The sequence below is a fragment of the Tenrec ecaudatus genome, chromosome 1 (genome assembly GCF_050624435.1).
Source record: "Tenrec ecaudatus isolate mTenEca1 chromosome 1, mTenEca1.hap1, whole genome shotgun sequence".
Classification (NCBI taxonomy): domain Eukaryota; kingdom Metazoa; phylum Chordata; class Mammalia; order Afrosoricida; family Tenrecidae; genus Tenrec; species Tenrec ecaudatus.
In genome coordinates, this window is record NC_134530.1 from 82,429,218 (window position 1) to 82,444,070 (window position 14,853).

The window sequence follows — 14,853 nt, forward strand, 5'->3', positions numbered from 1 at the left end:
AGAGGCAAGGATAGCAAGACTTCGTCTTCCATACTTTGGACATATTGGCAGGAGAGACCAGTCCCTGGAGAAGGACATCGGGTTTGGTAAAGTGGAAGGGCAGTGAAAAAGAGGAAGGTCCCCGACAAGATGGATTGACGTCAGGGGGCTCCGGCACAGGAAGACTTGTGAGAATGCTGCAGGACAGTGCAGTGTGTCCTTTCTGTTACATATAGGGCCACTATGGGCCAAAGCCATCTCAGTGGCACCTACAACAAAACAACCCACTGCCAATGGGTCAATTCTGACTCCTAGTGACCCTATGTAGGATTAGGAACCTGTAAATCTTTATGGCAGCAGATACCTTCATCTCCAAGTGGCTGGTAGGATGGAGCCATTGACCTTGCAGTTAGCATTTCAATGTGCATCCCACAGCGCCATCAGGGCTCGCTGTCCTCTGATCGCAGCCTTTAATCATTGTACCGTTAAGTTGGTTCTGACCCATAGTAACTCCATGCACAAGGAGATGAAACATGGCCCGCTCCTGGGCCGTCCTCACAATCAGTGCCATTTTAAAGCCGCTGTTTATTAACTAAGAGTGGATGCCGTGTCGCAGCATAAATGAAAAGCCAGTCATTTATTCTGAATCCGCAATGCCTGGTACTAAGGAGGTACCTAATAGATCTTTTGTGATTTGAGCTAAATAAAAATATACCAAAATGGAATTATTTTTAAAAGTAGAATGAAGAAATCCATCACAAAAAATGTGGACCAGTAGAATCATGTATTATGGGAAATGGAATTTGTTCCATATTACATCTAGTCATAAATGCAGTAGGGAGACAAACACCAGATGGCCGTAGGAGTCTTTTCTCAACCAGTAACTGCTATAGTACACTTTTTCAACTATGAGAAAAAAATTGTGGTCTGTAGGAGATAACTTTATGTCCTGACTCTTTGAGAAGAAAACCAGCCAAACTCACCGCCATCCAGTGACTTCTCACTCGCGTCGCCTAACGGACAGGGTAGGACTCCCGCTGTGGGTGTCTGAGACTGCAGTTCCTTATGGGGGTAGAAAGCCTCATCTTTCTCTCAAGGAGTGGCTGGTGGGTTCAAGCAGCTGACTTGTAGGTTAGCAACCCAGCGCTCAACCAGAAGTACCTCATTCTATGTTGCTTCCCTTTTTGTGCTTGCAGCTCCTGTGTGTTTTACAAAGCGAAGGTTTGTGGCAACCCCGCATTGAGCACGAGTATCGGCACGTGCTTTCCCAACAGCATATGCTCGCTTTGTGCTTCTGTGCCCCATTCTGGCAATTCCCACCACATTCCAAAAATACTCATAATGCTCATGAGGCCCTGGTGGCATAGTGGTTGCCCAGTGAGTTAGTAACCACAGGTCAGTGGCTCTAAACCACACGCTGCTTTACAGGCAAGAGGAGGCGTTCTACCCCTGTAAGGAGTCACAGTCCTGGAAACTCCCAGGAGCAATTCCACTCTGTCCTACAGACAGGGTCTCTATGAGCCAGCACGGACTCAAGGACAGGCAGTTTGGTTTGGGTTTGGAATGTAGTGAGTAAAACTGCAAGGTCAACGGTTCCAATCCATCAGCTGCTTCACAAGAGAAAAGCGAAGTTGTCTGTTCACATACAGATTTGCAGTCTCAGAAGAAACCATTTGGTGCTGGCCTATAGGGTTCCTATGAGTTGGAATTGACTGAGTGACAGTGGGTTTGGGGTGGGATCCTTTACCTTGGACTTTATGCTTTGCCAACAAAGTGTCCGTATTCTGTCTCTTGAATGGGTCTCCGTCTCTGTCGAGCTGTCCTCATCTTTAGTGTCTACATGGGCGGTTTCCTTTTCTGGGGGGACCATGCTAACTTTGCTCCATCTGCAAAGCTCCTCTTCGGTTATGGAGGTTCAGGCCCAGCTTCTCCAAAGGGAGGGTCATTTGAGACCAGCCATAAGGGAGAAGTGGACTCTAAGTGACAGAGTAAAAACTCAAGGACCTTTGGAACTTGCTACTTTCTTGTACAGTGATTCTTCTTTTCTTTATCTTGCCCTTTATTAATACACCAAGATCCAGTTTGTCTTGGGGGATGGGGGAGGTGGGAGACTAACATGAGAGGGGATCTCCATTTCAAAAGGGATTCAAGAGCTTAGAGGGTCCATGTACACAGATACTGCAAATGATTCATGCTCTACAAGGTATATGCATGATAAATATACAAATGTGCTAAGAGAATAACTTTTCCTGGGGGAACTAGGTCTCTGTTTGAATCGTCTTAAAAAACAAGCTAGGAATTTTTCTGGGCAGGAAGAGTAGCACATACAAAATCATGGTGACACAGAAATCTAAGTGGGAAAAATCAGAAGATCAATTCTATATTCAAAAATCATGTTTTTATCTTATAGCGGTTGTCACAGCAATTTATAGAATCCTTAAGAATAGTTGTTATTATGGCTTTATTTTAAACTGTCACATATGAACATACCTCAAATCTTTCTCTAAAAAGTTTTTCTTCTTTAGCCATTTTCTTTTCTAAGTTTGACTTCTTTATTCTGAAGAAGTGTCTAGGAGATAAATTAATGAGAAATATGCAGATGAGGTTAACTGTACTTTATTAAAATTCTTAGTTTCCAAGCCTTCATCTCAGGACAAATTCAGGTAAAATTATTCATATTCATATCCTTGAGAGTAGAGATTACAAAAATAATTAAAAGGGGTAAGTAATAACAATTACTTCCCCTCATACAAATAAAAAATATATTTTTATTATGTTTGAAATGAGTTTGTAAGTCATTCAAGACTCCAAATCCACTTCAGTTTCACTTTTCCTCCTTTTATCGCCACTCAGACCAATACTTAGCTCTGAGGGACAGGAATCTGGAGACAAATGAAAATATTTTTATTGCACGATAATAAGACTACTTTACTAGCAGTCAATTAAATAAAAAATGTCTATGGATCAGACTCTCAAGAATAAGTACACTGTTTAAGAGAAGCACAACAACAAACCAAGAGATTTAAGAAAATGTATAAATCAATGATTTAACAGAAATCCATAAGCGCAAGGAAGGGGGCTAACATTTTGTGAATTCTTCAATTATTTGGGGAATCAAATATATATGCAGTCACATCAGAGAGCTGTTGCTGAGTAATTTGGGAGGGCAGGATTCAGAAAACAAAGAAGATGCTGTTAAGGCATGTGCAAGAATTTCAGCACATAAAACCAGGCTAACTCCAGCAGATGTTTCTTTTACTCCTCCCTTTCCTTCTCCCTGCTGATCACAGAGGGAGCTCTGTGCTGCTGGAGCCTAAGTGTTGGGCTGGTGACCACGTGATCAGTGGTTCAAACCTCCAAGCAGCTCCAAAGGAAAAAGATGAGGCTTTCTGCACTGGTAAAGACTTCCAAAGCCTCTAAAACTCTACAGAGAGTCACTATGCGTCATAATTAACTCAGTGGCAATGAGTTTGGGTTGTTTGGTCACATGGGGTTAGGTGCTGCCTTTTAGCAGCTTAATTTGTAGACAGACGGAAAATAAATGTCACCATGCCTGGGATACCCATCCCTAACGTCTCTTAAAACTTGTCATCATCTTTGATTAATGAAAGGAGGGTAAAATGAAAGACACTAATACACAAAGTGGTTCTTACCTATTGGTTGAAGAACTCATGGTGGAAACCATTTAATACGAAACAAACAACAGAAAGGCTGATTTTCCGTCTATTGGAATAGCGATGACCTCAATATTGTGTTTTCAAATTTACACATATTCAAAGTTACTACATTTTAGAGTAAAAGGATTTTTTTAAGGAGTAAGAAATCAGCCCCAGAAAACTGTTCTCTGGAAAGAATGATCATCATCAAAGTGTTAAGAAGCTCTGTGTGTGTGTGTGTGTGTGTGTGTGTGTTGTGAACTGTGTGAAGATTGATGTGTCGCCCAACGATCCACACACATTTTGTCTCATTTCATTGAGTGCTGTTCCCATCATGTAGCACCACGTATCCCGCTTGCCCTGCGTTTCTGTTTCTACTCCCCCTCCTTTCCTAGCCTTTCCAAACTTGGCTTTTGGATGTTGCTTCTGTGAACTCTTAAAGTTGATCATTCTAAGATGTGCCTTCCTCCCTAGTGTGGTTGTCCCCTTTAGAGATGTTTCTATTTGCTGAGAATGTAGGCATAGGGTTCATTCCCAGACCTCAAGGATGATGAAGAGTTTATCAGGGGTGCCTACACTCCCTATACAACAAGCAAGCCCATTCTTATTTTTTTTTTGGTTGTTATTGTATGATTTTGGATTTTGCTCCACAGTTGCCTCCCACTCTATCCAGTACCTTCTAATATTATCCCTTTCAGAGAGGTTAGTAATGGGAGCCAGGTACCATCTAGTTCTTCAGATCTCAGGCAAACTAATGCTTGACTAATTGTTTCCACAGGTCTTTCAGATTGCACGCGTCTTTACTCTAGGACAGGTAGAAACCACTAACTTCACTTTAGATGGCCACTCATGAACTTTATTATTTTTAACACATTTATTTTACTGTAAACTAGGTGGGGATTTACATTTCAGATTATTGACTTTGTTTTCAACAGTTTAAACCAGGGATCCTCAAACTACGGCCTGCGGGCCACACGCGGCCCGCCGAGGACATTTATCCAGCCCGCCAGGTGTTCGGGCAACGTTTGTTTTTTTTCACTTCAAAATAAGATAAGTGCAGTGTGCACAGGAATTAGTTCATAGGTGTTTTTTTTAATAAACTATAGTCCAGCCCTCCAACAGGTCTGAGGGACAGTGAACTGGCCCCCTGTTTAAAAAGTTTGAGGACCCCTGGTTTAAATCACTGATGAACACCTTCCCCCGATAGTTGATCTTTCCCCCACTGTTTGATTTCTCCCTCATGTAGACCACCATCTTCCACTTCACCCACGTTACCACCAGTCAACTACGTGGTCTATTGTTTTATCCTCCCTCCTCACTTTGGCAAACTTTAAATCTGTTCCCTTTGGTATGAGGGCTTTATCTTGGAGGACCCCCCCATTATAACAGTGATTTCATTTAATATTATCCTTTCAGATTGCCCAGTTTCACTCAGCATAATGTTCTTCAGGTCATCCACACCATGAGGTGCTTTGTGGTAGCGCCATAGTTTTTCAGTGATGCATAGTATTCTAGGATGTGTAGGAACCAGTTTCTTTATCCATTCTTCTACTGATGGACACGTAGGTGTTTCCATCTTCTTGATATTGTGAACAGTGTTGCCATGAACATAGGTGTACATATGTCTATTCATGTTGTAACCTCTTACTTCTTGAGGATATATGTACCCAGTAGAGGGATTGCAGAATCATACGAAATTTCTATTCCCAGTTGGTTGAGGTAGTGCCATATTGCTTTCCACAGTGGTTGTACATATTTATAGTACAGTAGTGTATGAGGATTCCAATCTCTACACACTCTCTCCAGCAGTTTCTATTTTTGCTTAAAATACAAACAAACAAAAAACTTGGTTCTAAATGTTGGTATAAGGTGGTATCTTTTCATCACTTTGATTTGCATATTCTGATGGCTACTTATCATGAACATTTCTTCATGTTTGTTAGCCATTTGGATGTCTTCTTTGGTGAACTGTCTGTTCATATCCTTTATCTACTTCTTAATTGGGTTATTCATCTTTTTCTTATTGAAGTATTGCTGTTTTTGATAGATTTTAGAGATTAGTCCTTTGCTCTTGTGTCATTGTCAAAGATCTTCTCCACACACCAGCTGTGGATTTTTTTTAACCTTTTTGATGAAGTCTTTTAATGCACATAAGTATCTTGTTTTTAGTATGTCCCAGTCATCTATTTTGTTACATACTTTGTGGGTTTCCTATGTTATATTTGATAGTGTGTGTATGCCCTTGAATAGGGCATTTAAATTAGTCTCTGTTTTCTCACTGATTTATTTTTATGACTCGGAGATTTAGTTGCTTTGATCCATCTTGAGTTTGTTTTTGTAAATGGGTTAGGTATAATTCCTCTCTCCTTCTTCAGATGGAAATCCAATTTTGCCACTACCATTGTTGAAGTGACTGTGTCTATCTATCGCTTTTAACGTTTTGGGGTCCTTTGTCAAAAACAGTTCTGCTGGTGGATAAATTCATTTCTGAGTTTCGTATTCTGTTGCATTGGTCTATGTATTTATCACTGTACCAGTACCAGGCAATTTTAACTACTGTGGCTGTGTAACGTTTTCAGGTCAGGAAATGAGAGGCCTTTGTTTTGTTTTTTTCAGCTTCTTTAAAGAGTGAGGTTGGGATTTGGATTGAAATTATGTTGTATTTATGGATTGCTTTCGGTAGTATTGTCATTTTCACAATAGTAAGCCTTCCTATCCATGAGCATAAATATTCTTCCATTTATATAGGTCTCCTTGGGTTTCTAATAGTAGTCTTCTGTAGTTTTCTTTGTTCAAGCCTTTTGTTTCTTTGCTTAGGTTTATTCCTAAGTATTTCATTTTTCTGTGTGGTTACTGTTTTCGTGATTTGTTTTTCAGAGTTCTCTCATTAGCATACAGGAATCCAATGCATTTCTGTATGTTAATTTTGTATTCTACTACAATTGTAACTGGATTGTTTACAATTTTTTTTTGTCTAGCTGTTGGGATGGTCTACATATAAAATCATATCACTTAGAAATAGTGAAAGTTTTACTTCTTTTTACCAATTTGTATTCCTTTGATTTCTTGTCTAATTGCTCTGGCAAGGACTTTGAGCACAATGTAGCATATGAGTAACGATACTGGGTATTTTTGTCTGGTTTCTGTTCACAAGTGCGGAATGTTTTCAGGTTTGTCCCACTAAGCAAGACCTTAGCCATTGGTTTTATGAATATGCCCTTTATTGTGTTGGGAAATTTCCCTTCTGTTCCTATTTTGTTTGGCATTTTTACCAAAATGGATATTGTCAAATGCCTTTTCTGCTTTGATTGATAAGGTCAGATAGTTCTTAGCTTTTATTTAGTAGATTGCATTGATTGTTTTTCTAATGCTGAAATTATGATCATGATTCGATTGAGTGTGGGGTATGAACCCCACGTGATCATGGTGTATTATTCTTTTGATATGCTGTTGGCCAGAACTTTGTTGAGAATTATTGCAGCTGCATTCATGAGGGATATTGGTTTGTGTTTTTCTATCTTGAGAGTGTCCTTGCCTGGCTTGGGGATTACTCTTCTGCTTGCTTCATAAAACAAGTCTGGGAATTTGCTGGCTTTTTCTATATTCTGAAATAACTTGTGTAGAACTGCGTACAATTTGTGTAAATTGTGCACAATTTTTCTCTGAATGGTTGGTACAATTCTCATGGGAAACCGCCTGGCCATGAGTTGTTTTTGTTGTTGTTATTGGAACATTTTTAATGGTCTGATATTTTTCTTTATTTTTTATAGGTTTGTGGAGGTTTTCTATATCACCATATTAATTTGGGTACATAGTATGATTCTAGAGAAGTTTCCATTTTATCTAGGTTTTCAAATGTTATCTTTTGTATCAGTGTTGTGGATTTGTTGTGATGCCATCTCTTTCATCTCTAATCCTCAATACTTGTATCTTTCTTTTCCTTCATTAAGTTTACTAGTGATTTTTCAATTTTGCTAATTCTTTCAAATAATCAGTTTTTTGTCGTGTCAATTTTTTCCTGTTCTGTTAGACAGGGTTCTCTAGAGAGGTAAAACCAGATTGCTGATGATTTTATGTATACATTTATAAAGATGGTTAGACATAATACAATAAATGAACAAATTATAAACAGATCAATATATAATACAAGAAATGAACAGTTAAATTATAAAGCAGTACAAATGGCTCAGTGCAACTCACTCCCATGAGAGAGTTGTGAGACACTGACAGTCCTTCAAGTCTTGAGGGCCGCCAGGTAGTCCTCTGTAGAGAGAGCTAGGCTATCCCAGCACAGGCAGCAAACAGCAAGGCAGGTCACCAACCTTTAGCCAGGTCACCAACTGACAGTCCCCAGCTTCAGAGATGTAAATTCCAATCGTGTGGTCTTAAAGGGACCTCAACTTACAGTGACACAGTCCACAGGCTAGGCGTCCCACAGGTAGTGTACCCTTTAAATGGAGGCACAGAACAAGCAAGGCAGCCGCACACTGGTCCAATGATTAAAGAGCGAGAGACAAGAAAGACGAGCCATTTATCTCTCCGTCCTTCAATTAATCCCACTTGTGTTTATCGGCCAGGTTGGCACAATAAACTATCTCACCTGTTGTTTTTCCTTTGAGGTCTATCATGTTTGGCGTTCTCTCAGCTTTCTGAGTAGTTCTGTTTTCCCTCTTTTATGCTGTTTGGGACGTTTTTTTCCAGGACATCTTGTAGCATTTTCTCTGGATTTTTTTTTGCTGGTTTATTTCTTCCTGTTCTGGAATTTCAATGAAATGTAAGTTGCTCCACTTGATAAGATCTCCCCCAAATTCTTAGGTTTTCTTCAGACTCATTTGCTCTGTTGATTGTTCCTTTTGTAGACTGGTGTGGAGAGATCGATCTTCAAATTCATTAATTCAGTTTTCCATTTCTTCACTTCTATTACTCTGTCATTTAAAGTGATATCTAATTCTGTGACCTGATGATTCATCTTTTTAATTTCTATTTAGCATTTTGTTTAAGATTTCTAGTTTTTCCATTTTTCCTGTGAACTCTTTCTCCATCTACTGAAAATACCTGTGCATCACTCTTCTGATCTATTTTTCTGGTAGTTCCAGAGCCTTTTATTCATTAAAAAAGTATTTTGGATCTGGGTGTTGCTCATTGGTTTGTTCCTATTTTTGATGCATTTTTTTCATTTGTAGCAAGAATGACTGCTGTCTCTGCAGCACCATGATGAAGTTATTAAGGTTGGGGAGGCAGCTGGGTCATGTGGAGGGAGGTGACTCTTGTCAGGTGTTGCCAAAGAGGAATAGTAGAAACCCCAAAACCATAGCAGGAAGAAGGAAGACCAAAAAGGAAAAGTGAGAAGAGGGGGATGGGGGGGGCGCGAAAGAAAAGTCTAAAAGGAGAATGACAGTTTCAGAAACCGGGGTGGGGTGCCTTAAAAATAAGAGATAAAGGTGGGGGGAGGAGAAATGGCCTTGTTTGGGTGGTTTCTTCCCTTGGCCCATGAGCACAGTCACATGGGTCTTTGTATCAATATGGGGCTACCCAAGGCTGGGCAACCAGGTTGGCTGGGCCGATGGTGCAAAGTGAGTAGTTGGGAGTCAGGGGGCTAGAGTTGGATGCCTTGAGTGGGCCTGCCGGTTGCTCCCCTTTCTCTGTTTACTCCTGTAGCTTCTGGGAAGTGGAGGTTTGGATTTACTTCACTTTCACGTTCTCTGAAATCACAGGTCACCTGGTCTTTCTTTCTTTCATGCCTGTTATCTCTGGGTTGTTGTAGAAGGAACTGCATATTTGTGTGTTCAGTTGGCCATCTTGCCCCCAGAAGTCTGCTCATGAGCTTTTAAGATCCCAGCCACTGTTTCCTGAAATAGGATTTAGAACATTGTCTTTTTAAATTATGTTACTCCAATCAACCTCAATCAACCCAGGACTGACGGTACTGATCCTGTAGGCCCAGCAACACAGTCTCTCAAAGTGTCTGGATACCGCATATACTCAAGTATAAGCAGACCAAAATATATGCCGAGGCACCTAATTTTACCACAAAACTGCATAAAAATGTCCTGAAAAACTCAGTTTATACTCGAGGATATATGGTATGTCTGAGAAGTTTTCATAACCTTGACCTCTGTATGCTTCAACACATTCATAAGAATACTTGCAGCTCAAGAATACATAAATGTATAAATATCCTTTGTCAAACCTACATATACTCGTGGATATATTTCATTATCCCTCACATACGCACTCAGCCTGAGTGTCTCTCCCTGCATGTAGTTTTAGATCACCACCATTGCAGAATTGTGTCGATAGCATCACTTGTCTTTGTTGCCTTTAACTTTTTTTTTGTTTTAATCATTTTATTGGGGGCTCATATAACTCATCACAATCTATCCATCCATCCATCCATCCATCCATCCATCCACCCATCCATCCATCCATGTATCAAGCACATTTGTACATTTGTTTCCATCATCATTTTAAAAACATTTTCTTTCTACTCGAGCCCTTGGTATCAGCTCCTCATTTACCCCCTCCCTTCCCACCCTCCTTCTCTCCCTCACCCTTGATAATTTATAAATTATTATTTTGTCATGTTTTACACTGAATAATGTCTCTTTTCACTCACTTTTCTGTTGTCTGTCCCCCAGGGAGGGGGTTATATGTAGATCCCTGTGATCAGATCCCCCTTTCTACCCCACCTTCCCCTACCCTTCCTTGTATCGCTGGTCTCACTATTGGTCCTGAGGGATTTATCTGTCCTGGATTCCCTGTGTTTGCAGCTCTTATCATCCTCTGGTACAGTCAGATTTGTAAGGTAGACTTGGGATCATGATAGTGGGGGTGGGGGACATTAAAGAACTACAGGAAAGTTGTATGTTTCATCAGTGCTATGCTGCACCCTGACAGGCTCGTGTCCTCCCCACAATCCTTCAGTAAGGGCATGTCCAGTTGCCTACAGATGGGCTTTGGGTCTCCACTCTACACTCCCCCTCATTCAAAATGATATGATTTTTGTTCTTTGATACCTGACACCTGATCCTATTGACACTTCGTGATCACACATGCTGGTGTGCTTCTTCCATGTGGGCTTTATTGCTTTTCAGTTAGATGGTTATTTGTTTATCTTCAAGCCTTTAAGACCTCAGACACTATATCTTTTGATAGCCGGCACCACCAACTTTCTTCACCACATTTGCTACGCACCCACTTTGTCTTCAGTGATTGGTGTTGGGAAGGTGAGCATCATGGAATGCTAGGTTAATAGAACAAAGTGTTCTTGCATTGAGGGAGTACTTGAGCAGAGACCCAAGGTTCATCTGCTACCTTAATACTAAGCCTATAAATATATGCACATAGATCTATTTCCCCATCATCATATATAAATATATTTACATATGTATATGCCTGTGTTTACATATTTATAAATGCCCTTTGCATCCTAGTTCTTTCCTCTATTTACTTTGACCTTCCTCTTGTCCCCCTATCACACTCAGCCTTCATTTGGGTTTCAGTAATTCCTATCAGTTACATTGCTCTTGATAAAGTCCTACCAGGCCTTCTACACCCTCCTCACCATCAATTTTAAATCACTTGTTGTTCCCTTGTCCCTGCGTTTGTTAATACTCACTTACTTTCCCCTGCCTCTCTCTCACCTATGTCTCCCGGAACCATCAGTCCCATTGTTTTTTCCTCCAAATAGTATATCCCACATATCTTAGTTAGATAAACCTGAATAGATAATAATATGCACAAAAAGCCAAACAGACCAAAACAAAGCAACAAAACAAAACAACAAAAAAATGAGCAAAGCTTGTAAATAGTTCAAGGTCTGTTGGTTGACCCTTAGGAGTGTTTTCTGATCAAGTCTGATGGCATCAAGTCTGATGCCACTCTCTGGCCCCAAAGTATATTTTTGGTGTTCCCTGGGGATTTCCTTACGCTGTCCCCCTTGCTGCTCTGTTGCAAGCCTTTAGTGTTTTGCCTTGGTGTGGTAGGGTCAGATCGGGCGCAATTCCCGCCCTGTGTCTCCAGTGTTGTCCCCTGAAGCACTGTGGGCCCGTGAGGGACGTCGTGTCTTGTAGTAGTGCTGGTTGCTCTAAGCAGGAGTATTGTCCTCAGAGCCTGGTGGGCCAGGACGTGCTCCACTCTCTCTTCCTCCCCCTTCATTTGCTCCTGGGTGCTCTGATCAGACAGGTCCCTCTCCCTGAGCTGCAGCTTCAGTGCTGCCCTCTGAAGTGAATTCTGGGGGGGTAGGGAGGCTGTCCAGGTAGTTGGCATTGGGGCCAGCCCCTTGCCCTTTTAACTCCTGCACTACTCCTAGTGTCTTCTCCTATCCCCATACTTTTTTGTTGACCTCCAACTTCCCACTCACCCAAGTCAACATTTATCTATCTTCTCGCCAATAGCTTACTGTCCCTTTCCTCCTTTTCTTAGTTATCATCAAATAATCTTTCTATTAGTACAGAAAAATTTTCTCACCTTTTCCAACAGTGGTCTCCTAAGTATTTATGATTTATGAGCTGGACCTGTTTCACTCAGCATAATGTCCTGCAGGTTCAGGTGTGTTATGAGGTATTTCAAAGATTCGTCATTATTCTTTATCATTTGGGTAGCATTCCATTGTGTCTATGTTTCCTTTGGTTCTTATCCATTCTTCTATTGATGGACATGTAAGTTATTTTAATCTTTTCGCTATTTTGAATAGTGCTGCAGCGAACATAGTGTGCATATATCTATCTGTGTTGCAGCTGTTATTTGGGTGTGATATATACCATTGCTGGGTCCCATGATATTTCTGTTTCCAACTTAAAAGATTTGGGTTTTTTTCTCTAACAAAATATTTTGCTGATCTTTCTCTTTTGAAATCTTATTTTGCTGTGCTCTGCAGGAGTATGTCTAATTATGTAAAAGTATGAGGAATTCAATGGTTAGAATTCTTCTGAACCCTAGAGAAAACAAACTTACAGGGAGGATGATTCTATCCCATCCTCTGCACTGGGGTGTGGTACAGACTGATGTCTGATTTCTTTTGGTGTTCCCCAGTAAGACTTTTCCAGCCAGGTTTCTCAGACTGCACAGTGATCAGAGATCAGTGACTAAAATTTCCCCAATACATTTGTTAAATAATGTAATCATACCTTCCCTATAGTCTAGAAATGAAGAACAATAGCACCCAGAATACTAAGTACTCATCTGAGACAGTAGCAAAAATATCACCTATTCAACATCAGACTGAGCTCTAATCACATGAATGAAAGCTAGACCATGAGTCGACAAGACATTCTTTTCTTAGTTTTAGCACGAATTTTGGTGACAAGTAAAATTATACGGTGTTATAGGTAAATAGTCATATGGTAATTAGCTTCCCTTTACTCAAAGGCTCAATCCAGTTCAAATTGAAGAGTCGAATTCAAGTTCTGTCCTCCAAGAAAGAGTCCCAATAGCCTAAAAGGCAGAGTGGTTGCACATTGTGCTGCTCATTGCAAGATCAGCAGTTCAAAGCCACCAGCTGCTCTGCAGGAGACAGAGGAGGCTTTCTGCTCATGCGAAGAGCCACAGTCTCAGAAACCCACAGGGGCAGGTCTACCCTGTCCAATAGGGTCCCTAGGAGTCAGAATGGACTTGATGGCAGTGAGTGGAACTTGAAATCTCCCCACCCTACAAGCAGGGCAATGATGAAGAATACAGACCTCTACCGGGCTCACATGTTCATATCCGAAATCTCTTTAATTCTGTAGTATCCTGTAAACATTATTATCCTCATTTTTCAGACGAGGAAAGTGAAAACCAAGTTTGAATTAAAATATATTAAATCTACTTATGCCACATATATACTTTTTCCTACAGCTGGTAAAGGGAATCAAGTTCAGCCAATCAGCTATGACATAGTATATCTGCGTTCCTACCTTTTTGGTTCGCCAGCAGCTTTTTTCCCTTTGTTTTCCTTGGATATCAAAAACTTCGCCTTCCAAGTTTTCAGTTTCTCTCCCTCTCTGAGGAGACAAACATTTTGACCAAGTACATTAATACTGAAGCACTAAATGTTTATAGCATCACCAACACTTTGTGGGTTTTTACCAACAAATTTAAAAATCACATATGAGTATATTTTCCTAACCTATAGCAAGGACCAGAAAATAAAGATTCTGGGCTTCGCAGGTCATATTGCCTTCATGACATCAACTTAATTCTGCTATTGCAGGGTAAAAGCGACAATAGATCATATGTAAGTAAGTGAATATGACTGATTTTGTAAAATTTTATTTACAAAAACAAATAGCAGCCTGGATTTGAACCACACACCAATGTCTAAGACTCAAATCTGAAGCAAGCTATCATCTTGTTTAGAATCACATTTCTTTTCTTTGTGAACCTTGGCTATTTCACCTCTAACATAAGAATAATAACACCAACCTTTGCTCTGAGGTAAGGCTGGATAAACTAGTGCTTAGCACCAGACTCTCTGGGCAGAGAAGTACCCAGGGAAACAGGGAGGGGAGAAGGTATTACAGAAAGAAAGGACTAACACATGTTGAGCAACTACATACCAGGCCTTATGCTAGACATTTTACATGTGTTTCACTTATTTTATTTTCACAATAAACATGGCAACAATCCTTTAAAGCAGTTTTTTAATTTCATAAAGGATAAAATGGATGATTAGAGAAGTAGTTCACTGGTCAGCATCACAAAAATACTTAGTGGCTTTCAGCCCAGGTTCATCTCTCTCCCAAGTCTATTGGTTGTTCACCACATCTGCAACTTCAAAAACAGGTCTTCCCTTCCAAGGACATTTACCAATAAGTGCCTCACTGATAACGTGAAGAGCAAATCAGGACCCTCCTCTTTTACCCATTTAATATCTGTGGCATCTGCACATCTGTACTTGGTAAATTAGGAACGCAGCCTCTTATAGCTGAGGAATTTCAAGAAGTCAGAGACACTGCCATTACCCTCTCTGATCAGGTCACGGAGACCCAAAGACCCAAGGACTCAGCATTTGACCTGAATTGAAGAAAGACCCCACTAAGGACAGAAGCCTTCTCAGGCTTGGCTTGTTAACCTTCTTTCCTGAACTAACATTGCCTTTGGCAGGAGCCCTGGCCGCACAGTGGTTAGGAGTTGGGCTACAGTCGTCAGCAATTCCAAACCCCCAGCTCCTCCTTGGGTGAAAGCGAGGGAGTCTGAAACTCACAGGGGCAGTTCGACCCTGCCCTATAGGGTCACT

The 14,853-nt window shown here is 40.7% G+C and overlaps 1 protein-coding gene across 1 annotated transcript in view; it reads right to left on the reverse strand.

The window, feature by feature from the left end:
• The window catches only part of FYB2 (FYN binding protein 2), a 97,564-nt gene that overhangs the window by 6,136 nt on the left and 76,575 nt on the right, over nucleotides 1-14,853 (reverse strand). Inside the window, 2 exon segments of the mRNA XM_075533870.1 lie at nucleotides 2,470-2,560; nucleotides 13,532-13,618. Of these exon segments, the coding sequence (XP_075389985.1) occupies nucleotides 2,470-2,560; nucleotides 13,532-13,618 (178 nt within the window).